The sequence below is a fragment of the Octopus bimaculoides genome, chromosome 20 (genome assembly GCF_001194135.2).
Source record: "Octopus bimaculoides isolate UCB-OBI-ISO-001 chromosome 20, ASM119413v2, whole genome shotgun sequence".
In the NCBI taxonomy this organism is placed as follows: Eukaryota; Metazoa; Mollusca; class Cephalopoda; order Octopoda; family Octopodidae; genus Octopus; species Octopus bimaculoides.
Genome location: NC_069000.1, coordinates 8,343,871 through 8,353,935, shown reverse-complemented (window position 1 = coordinate 8,353,935; position 10,065 = coordinate 8,343,871). Strand labels below are relative to the sequence as shown.

The window sequence follows — 10,065 nt, the reverse complement described above, 5'->3', positions numbered from 1 at the left end:
GTCTATTTCTTTCGCATTTAGTTTAGCCCAGTATTTACCATGTAGGGGCTTTTCTTGCCATCGTTTTATCATGGTCCGTTGCTGTTCTAGTTTTAGTTAGGATTTCATTTGTTTTATAGCTTTTGTTGTTTCTTCTTCTTCTTCTTCGTATTTGTTAGGTAGATTGATTTCTTGTTTGTATTTGTCAGCTTCCTTAAATACTGAAAACAGTTTTTTGTTTTGCTCGTGTTTTGTGGCTATTTGTATTAGTTTCCCTTGCTTCTGGAGTAGGTATTTTTGCAGTCCTATGGTGGTTATTTTTATTATTATTATTATTTTCATTGTTAAGGTGGCAAACTGACTGAATCGTTAGCTTGCCAGGTGAAATGCTTAGTGGTATTTTGTCTGTCTTTGTGTTTTGAGTTCATGTTCCACCAAGGTTGACTTTGTCTTTCATCCTTTCAGGGTCGATAAAATAAGTACCAGTCAAGTACTGGAGTCAATGTGATTGACTATTTCCCTCCCCACAAATTCTAACAGGGTCATAAACAAACCAAGACCAATTGTCAAGAGGTGGTGTGGAGGACAAACACAAACACACACATGTGTATGTATATATATATATATATATATATATATATATATATATGTATAACTGAGATTCAGTGGAATTTGGTACGTAAGTTGAAGCACCAAAAATTAGTGTGGTATTATCTGTACAACTCAAAATAAGGTGAATAAAATCAAAATAAGCAACAGGGTATCCAGTGATGGTGCAGTACGACCATCAAGCAGATCCATTTAATTGAACAATGCAATCCTTACATCAGTTTAAATGCAGGGCAGCTGAAGATAGCACTGCATTTAAATTGATGTAATGGTTGCATTGTTCAATTAGCAGCTCAGCAAGAGAGACTGATAGAATAGGTACCAGATTTAGAAAATAAGTAAGTTATGAGTTATCAATTTGTTCAACCGAACCCTTCAAGGTAGTGCCCCAGCATGGCCACAGTCTGACTGGAACAAGTAAAAGATAAAACACTACCAACAACTTTCAACTTTTGAAAGGGTTAATATATTGATTTGAGGGCTTTCATCTTGTTCACGTATTGCTAGTAAGATGTTTTAGTTTCAAGATTTATGCTAATATTCAGAATCCTTCCTTTTTTTCCAATTGAAAGTATCCCTATTTTGCTTTCTGTTGTCTCTGTTCTTCTCTCTGTCTTACATTCATGCTAACTCTTTACATATATAATAATTATATCTATACATACATACATACTTCCGAAACAGAGGGCCAGCAGTTTTCTAACCAGCTATGACCCACAAGATATTACAGTAATCACTATCAATGGCGAATCAACATCTGTGTGGGGGATAAGTCCACCAAGTCAGAAGAAACTCATTCGTGACCTCATGGATGCCAAACATATGGACATGGATCTTGATGTCTCGTTTACAAGGTAAGTGCTTTTTTCATGATTTTTTTTTACGTTTACAAATTTGTGTTGCAAGATTCCTGATGTGAAACCTTGTGTTGAAAACAGATATTGTTATATTTCAGAATGGTCATTTTTTTTTTTTGTTTTTCTTTCTGTCAAATAAACACACTCACTATATTTACATACTTCACTCGTTTATTACTGTTCTTATTTTAAGGGGTTACTGAAAAGGTCACATATGTGTGACGAAAGATTTCCAGACAATGGACATAAGATAAAATAAGAACAGTAATATAAACGAATGAAGAATGGAATATATAGTGCATGTGTTTATTTGGCAAAAAAACAAAAAAATGACCATCCTGAAATATAACAATTGTTTTTTTATTGTTGTATTTGGGGATGGTCATGTTGCCAATAGCTCTATAGAACCATATAATGTATGTTTTTAATTGTTTTGGGGAGGACAAGATTGATAAAGTGGGTCCCAGTTTTACTTAAGAAACATGATGACAGTGTATCATCAGAGTTAAGTCATCGTCTGCTTCGTTAGAAATCCAAGCCTCCCGAGTCCATGTACATGTTTGATGGGAGGTTATTCTGTAATCTGTTATAGGATGATTGTTATACTAACTAAAAGGATTGTTCCACCCTTTTCTCTCTTCAGAGGTAAGAGATCACCTCAGTCTCCAGGCACCTTCTCTAAGCAGTTTCAAGTCACGCTCACCAATGACACCGCAAGCAAACTTGCTCAAATCATCAGTGGTGGAAATTCAAGTCAACTGGTGTAAGTAGTCTTAATTAATTCATTGTCTGACCAAATGTGTTTATTTTTTTTTTATTTTGTATGTTTTTCATATGCATAAATCTTTGTATAATGAATAGATGCATGTTGGATAATGTATAGCATTGTTTACGGTTCGTAGTGATGTTCAGCCCCAGGTCAGTGCTCACCAGGCAGACCTATTATAACCAAAGACTTTGAAGCTATGACCGTCCCATTTTTTTTTTTCTTTTTGAGGGTATCATCTGTGTCTAGTTCAAGTGGTAAAAATTTATATACAAGCTCTGTTTTGACATTAAGAAGTATGAACTGTAATCCTGGATGCTATTTACACTGAATCTGTTGAGCATCCATGAATATTATGTTGAAATCAGTCTTCTTCCACAATGGTGATATAGTAACATGCTTAGCATAACAGAAATCTAATTCCAAATGAGCATTCCTGCAACAAAATAGTATCTTCTCCAAGGGGGAGTGTCTATACCTGAGAATCCAGGAAACTGGCCCTGTGAATCTATGTGACTCAGGAAGGAATTATGGAAAGATATGGACAAGTGATTCATTGAGGTACCTATGTGGTGAGGACAGGATGTAATGCAGGACCTGGTGACATCATGCGTAAATATCTTTCCTTCAGTCTTGTAATGCTAACAGTTTCTCATTCATTTACTGTGTGTTTTGGAGGTGAAATATTTGGCAGTCTTGTGTAAAACCTTGGAAGCTCCTGTATAGGGTGTCAGTAGTGGCTTCATAAAGATGCATTGCCAGACTTTCACATTTACAAGTAAAAGTGGAAGGAAGCGTAGAAGAGAAAGAAAGATGAAAACAAACAAACAGATAAAGAAAGCTGTATTTAAATTCATTCAGTGACAGAAGAGAAGGGTAGTGATGACGACGATGACGATGATGATGATGATGGTGACTGATGCCACCACCACTGCAACTGATACTGTTGATGATGGTGGTGGTGGTGGTGTTGGTTGCTGCCAACTGACAAGCTTTGTGAATAAAAATCTTTAAATGGGATTTCCTTCCTTACAAGAAGACATAAGATGAATGTTTAATAAATCTTTAAGCTTGTCAGTCAGCTTAGAAATTTCACATTAATGGAATCTCACAAAGACAGACAGTTTGTCAGATATTTCTTATTATCATAGCAAGCAGCCTGGATTTGATGAGCTTAGTGATTCGTGAGCAAGTCTTACTCTAACATGAAGCATCTCCATGTCAATGTCATTTTGGATGAGATCCTTCAGAGTCGGACTGAATTTTAAATTTCAGTATTTAGTTTTTGTCAAAACGAGCAGATGACTTTTGTGCAAAGTAACAATAAAACAATGAAAACTTGCTGGTAATCACTTCTGGTTGAAATAACAGCCCACATGAGTTATTATTTTCCTGGCGAGATTTATAGGCAATAGTAATCAGACAACAAGTGAATTAGGTGTTATAATCTGCTACACTATTTGGAACTTTTTGATGACAATTTGGCAACAGAAAGAAGCAATTAAAACAGTGACTAAATTTTAAAATCCTATGCTTTAAGCAGAAGCTATATTTTCCCTCTCTGAAGTGGACTGAAAGCTTAAGGAAAGCTCTTCAGTCAAAAAATATCATGGATTAATGAGGATTAAAAAGCTTGCACATATCCACACAAGGTTGTAGTGAAAATCTTCCTTAATAATCTCTGCTTCTAAAATTGCAACCACACATTTTAAAGTCTTACAGTTTAGTACACACCTACTGAATAATTTCACCATTATAGATTTTTCCTCTCCTAGTGATTGTCCAAGTTTTGTATCCCACCAGGTCAGGAAGTAGCTAACCATGTTCCCAGAAATTCTAACTACAATGGCTGCTCTTTTTATTATTTTTTTATTTTTTTTTTTTTACTTATACAGCTTATTGTAAAACTTGAATACGTGGCCCTTCAATCCATTTTTTAATGATGGCCCCAATCACATGTGTGATCATCTTCCATAACTGAGTGTTGTTCTTCTAGACTTTGGGCAAGCCTAGTCCAGAGGTTCCCAAACGTTTTTGGACTGCCACCCCCTTGGTACCCAGGCCGCATTCCTAACACCGTCCCTTACTAACCACCACCACAAACACAGACCACTTTCTGCAGCAAATTCAAAACAGCTGTATTTCAGAAATAAAACTTAACCTAATTAACCCATTATTTTGTTTGTTTTTACATCCATTGGCCACCCCATTATTACCCCCACTTTTCGTCAATGCCCTACTGGATTTTTCCACTGCCCGCCAGGGGAGCAGCACCACCCACTTTAGGAACCACTGGTCTAGTTCATTCCACTCCAACAAGGTTAAAGAGAAAATAATGACCCAGATAACCTGTACAAAATATATAAAAAGGAAAGAAACTTTTATGAAGTGATTACCTTTAGAAATATGTCTTTTTATTTTTTCTCTAATTTCAGCGCCATACCAAAACTGTTCTACCCGTTTATGAGGTTGCAGAACAATGGTATTGTTTCGGTTGTACATCCCTTGATGAGTAAGTTATAACTTTGCTATTGTACACTTGTGTTGGATTTACTAATTTATACAAGTTGAAATATGTGTATACAATTTAAATTTTAAATAACTGTTACTATCAAAGTTACTGCTGCTGGGCTAACCTTCTGGTAGCCAAGAAACAATCACACACACGCACGCGCACGCACACACATACACACAAGGCTCAAAGGTCCTTCCCAAACCATAAACTCATAATGTCAATTTCCTTAATTCTGTGTTGTATATGTTCCTCCTGGATTGGATGCCAGTCCATCACAGGATTACTCCTTTTTTGTCAGCTGAGCAAACTGGAGCAACGTGAAATAAAGTGCCTTGCTCAAAAACACAACTTGGTCCAGAAATCAAAGTCACTACCTCATGATTGTGAGCCCAATGCTCTGACCACTGAGCCATGCGCCCTCCAATGGATGTGGTGTTAAATGTAGAGGGTTGAACCAATGTTGTAAAGTGGGATTTGTAGGCTGATGATATTTAAAATTCTTGCAAGTGTGCATAAGAAGGTGATTAGTTTGTGTGGTGCTGTTTCTTTTAGGATCTAGAATCGTTATAATTCCTCTTAGTTTGAAGATTTTCAGGGGAATTTGCAGTTGGTATAAGCAGCTCAAGATATTGGTGATTACAGTAATTACTTTCTGGTACTAGAAATTTTTGTTTTTATTGCAGAAGAAAAAGAAGAACCTGACATATATTTGGGTTTCCGGTCTGGAAATATAAGCAAAAGCAGTGGTCGAGTAGACTGGTGGTATGTTTCTGAAGAAACTGACTTAAACATCTGGAAACCGAACTCGAAGAGTAACGCTAGCCGTTTGATATTGGTCACTTTCAATGACCGTATAGCCCCAGCCACTTTCTCTTTAATTACTGGCTATGGGTATGTAATGTCTATCTTTTATTTTCATATTCATTGTCCTTTTTGTCTACATATTGTTTCGTTTTTCTTTTACTGTGTTACTCTCCTCCCCATCTTATTATCCACAGGTTGTCTCCTAATCAAATCCTTTCTACTGTCCACATGTTGTTATCTAATCCATGTCCTTCTTTTCTTGTCTACATCCTTTTTATCTGTCATTCTGCTTCCTTCTTGTAATCAATATTGTGTTTCTGTTTCATTAAGCTACTTCATGCTTAATTAGAATGACCTTGTCGGCCAGTACAAATGTGTTCAAATCCGTAAGGTTTGTACCAGTAATATAGTGAAGTCTGTTTTACAGTTATAAGTTGCCTCCCTTTTACAAATTTGTTAATCTGCCCAAATCAGAAGATTGTTATTGTAGGATGCAATGGTCAAGTTTAACCACTTCTTCGCTCTTGTTTCATATCCCACTGCTGATAGTGTACTGTGTATTTAGTGAAGGAAAGCACGTCAATTTGTTTATCTGGTTTAAAAAATAATCCTTTCTACTATTGGCACAAGGCCTGAAAATTTTGGGGAAGGGTTAAGTTGATTACATCAACCCCCAGTGTTTCACTGGTACTTAATTTATCAACCCTGAAAGGATGAAAGGCAAAGTCAACCTCAGCAGAATTTGAACTCAAAACATAAAGACAGATGAAATGGTGCTAAGCATTCTGCTCGGTGCTAACAATTCTGTGGCCCAGCTTGCTGCCTTTGGTTTAAACGATAATGTTCTTGTATAACATTAACTGGCAGAATCGTTAATCCACTGGACAAAATACTTAGCAACATTCTGAGTTCAAATTCTGCAGAGGTTGGCTTTGTCTTTCATCCTTTTGGGGTCAATAAAAATAAATACCAGTTGAGCATTGGGGTTAATAAAATTGACTTGTTCCCTTCCCTAGAATTTCAGGCCTTGTTCCTAAAGTAGAAAGAATACTAATCAGAATTATTAACATTCAATGATGATAATGAATGCTTTGTTTTATATTACAGCTTTTTTTTTGTTGTTTTCTTTGTTCACTTATTTGTTTTTAATTTTTAATTTTTTTTTATTTTTGATGTTCTTTTGTTTTTGCTATTGAATTTTATTTGATGGTTATTGTGATATTTTTGTAACACCTGCTCATTTGTGTAGTGGGAGGCATCGGGAAATCCCGTATGTATAAGGTGTGGACAAAACAGACAAAGAACCATGTTCATTTGTAGCTATTACAAAGAAAGATTAAAACAATAGGGTAGGTGAGACAAGTGTAGTTAATTCAAGATAGGGATATTTAAGGTAAATGTTTTGCAGTAGCAGTACATAGGAGTTCTAGTAGGGATAAGGTGAAGGGGGCCACAGCCAGTTAGTTCTGAAGAAGATTTGATAGAGTAGAAGAGCCAGACAGGAGAAAGAATAGAGAATGGTTATTAGCTTTGAGAGGAGACTGTTAGGATTCAGGTATGATAATTAATAATTTCTGATTGGTTATTGATTGGTCATTAATTATAAGCAACTCATTGATGTAATTGCCAATCAGGACCCACATATGAAAACTCAAGTTAACATCCATATTCGGACATGTTGATGTATCTCTTCCAGCTACTTAAAATGAGCAAATTCTTGACCGTAGCTTTATTTTTTTTTCTCCATCTTCAGGAGAATTAATCATTTATGTCATAGTTGAGACAGTTCACTAAAGAGATTAATCAAGCTAAACTGTTTGTGTTATACAATTATCTCCAGAGGAAATAATAAGCTTGCCAATATTTGTTAATCTGCAGAACATTCATTGATCTGGACTATGATGATCTTAAAATAGTACGATAAAGATATGTTATGACTGTGGCAATTGAACGAGTTTTGATAAAAAGAAAATCAACTGGGACATTGATGATCATTGATGATTGTTGCCAAGGTGGACGTGTATGGGGAAATGGTTTTAATTTAGGCGACAAGTTGTCTGATATGTTGGGTGAAGGTTTGTGAAGATTGTTGCCCCAGTGTCAGAAGCCAGTGGGTGTTTGATGGAAGTTGAATGAGGGTTGGATAAGAGGGATGCCATTGATATTTGGTGGAAAGCAAAAATAACATGGTGAAAATGTTGTTTGATATAAACTTCACATTTGAGTATCAATTGATGTTAGAAAAGACATCTGACTGGAAATAGAATTCCATCGATAATATAAAAAACAAAAAGAAACAAAGACAACTAAAGAAGGAACTGAAAGAGTTGCAGGAATCTCCAAGTTCTTTGTTTTTGCTTTTTGTTTTGCCATTGTTTTATTTTTTTTTGCCATTGTTTTACTTTTGATTTCTTTCATTTGAAATGTTTTGCCTTTTAAATGTTATTTATTTGTTGTTGTTGTTGTTGTTGCTTTAGAAGATGTTAAGTTTTAAAAAGTAGTCAACTTTCTGTTCTATCTAATCCCAACACATCTACATAATCAGAACACACACACACACACTGATTCCTCTTGTATACTTGGTTATGACTTCATAAATCAGATCTTTAGCCTCTCTTTGACACCTGGTTGGGAATTGCTGAAATCGTATCACTAATACAGCTAAGAAAGACATGAATCTCATCGTAGCCTCTTATCCTGTCTTAAGTTTCATGCAAATTAAAACAAAACATCTTTGTTTATATGATATAGTTGCCGAGTGGGCCTAGTCTTGTCTTTCATTCTAAAATTCTTGCGATTAACTAAGAGCCCACATTGGCCCCTACTTCTTCTTGGGATACTTGTTGACTTTAGTGGCCAGTCACATTTGATAGAGTAATCTGAATGCTAAAGGGTTAAAAATTCTTTCTGTTCTGCTCCAAATTATCTCTGAAGGAATTATTTGGTTAATCAGTGCAATTTAGAAATGGTATGAAGCAGTGGTTCTCAACCATTTTTCTCAGATGGACCTCTTCGATTCCTGTTTCACTTAGATGGATCCTCAACCATTTGATGTTTAAAAAATCCTATTGTATTTTTGTAATTAAATATTATTTGGAATCGTACAAAACAAAAAACAAATAGTTGTTAAAATGCTTTGTGTATTGTAGAACCAAAACCAATTTATTGCACATAAATTTTAATGATAAACTCTTCTATGGAACCCTAAGGGTCATGCAAACCCTGGTTTGGGAACCACAGGTGTAGAATGTTGCATAAATGTCTTGCCTTGAAGTTGAGATGAACTCATAACATAGTCAAGAATCCAGTACAGTATCCCATCACTATTTAGATGTGTCTCTACAGATTTTGGCTACTTTTTTTCTTCCCCCCCCCCCCGTAACTACAATGATTTCGTTTTTGCAGTTAATGTATTCAGTTTTGCCTTTTATTTATAATTTTTAGTCATTATTATTGTAACAGGCTGTCAGTATATTTGAGTTTTTGTTCATTTGATGTTTGTTACATTATTTTTTATTGCCCTGCATGGCCTGGAGATATATAAGCAAGGTACTTGTTCGATTGTTAACGTTTTCCTTTAATCCCTTTTGGGGGTGACACTCAACTTCTCACACTCTCACTCCTACTTTTATCCCCCTTTTACAGATCCCTTCCTTTCTATTCTTCCATGCTCTCTCCTCTCTTTCTTTGTAGCTCACTTCACAAAGCGCTTTGAATACTACAATAAATTTTGGTTAAATATTTCACAGAACGAGGGTGCATAGCTCTGGTATATATATATATATATATATATATATATATATATATATATATATATATATATATATATATATATATATCTTTAGGTTACTTCACTGCCTTAGGTACTTGACTGGATGACTCACCAAAGATGGGTTTCCATTCAATATCGTGCACCATTATCTAGATCCTGACAGGAGGCTTTTTGATGTTTCCTCTTACTGTCAGCCATCCAGATGATTGGTGCTGAGGCAATGATTGCGGTTGTCACTAGACATTACACTAAAGTACAAGTTCTTGTATTTTTCTCTCATTGCATGCTGGTCTAAGTTTGCCTCCTCTCTCTCCCTCCTTTCTCCCTCTACTTCATATTCCTCACACAATTCCACATTTTTCTCCTTTTCTTTATCCTTTCTCTCTGTCTTTGTTCTCTTCAATTTCTCTCTCCTACACAACGGTGCATGTTAGTTTAAACTTGCCTCTTTCTCTCTCTCTCTCCTGTCCATTGTCAACCACTATATAGTCTGTTGCTTTGGCCAGTTTATCAATTTAGACAGGTAATAGGGGAATTATGAGCAGCTGATGAAGACAGTATGGGAGTGCAGTTTCAAGCATAGTGGCTGTGTGGTAAATAGGTTGCTAACCAACCACATGGTTCCAGGTTCAGTCCCAATGCGTGGCACCTTGGGCAAGTATCTTCTACTATAGCCTCGGGCCGACCAAAGCCTTGTGAGTGGATTTGGTAGACGGAAATTGAAAAAAGTCCGTCGTGTGTGTGTGTGTGTGTGTGTGTTAGA

At 35.9% G+C, this 10,065-nt stretch overlaps 1 protein-coding gene across 8 annotated transcripts in view; it reads left to right on the top strand.

The window, feature by feature from the left end:
* LOC106877583 (piezo-type mechanosensitive ion channel component 1) overlaps positions 1–10,065 on the top strand; it is a 141,934-nt gene that overhangs the window by 117,586 nt on the left and 14,283 nt on the right. For all 8 annotated transcript variants that reach the window (XM_052975090.1, XM_052975089.1, XM_014926523.2 and 5 more), the window contains 4 exons: positions 1,273–1,442; positions 2,089–2,208; positions 4,647–4,723; positions 5,410–5,617. In XM_052975090.1, the coding sequence (XP_052831050.1) occupies positions 1,273–1,442; positions 2,089–2,208; positions 4,647–4,723; positions 5,410–5,617 (575 nt within the window). The remainder of the gene's footprint in view (positions 1–1,272; positions 1,443–2,088; positions 2,209–4,646; positions 4,724–5,409; positions 5,618–10,065) is intronic.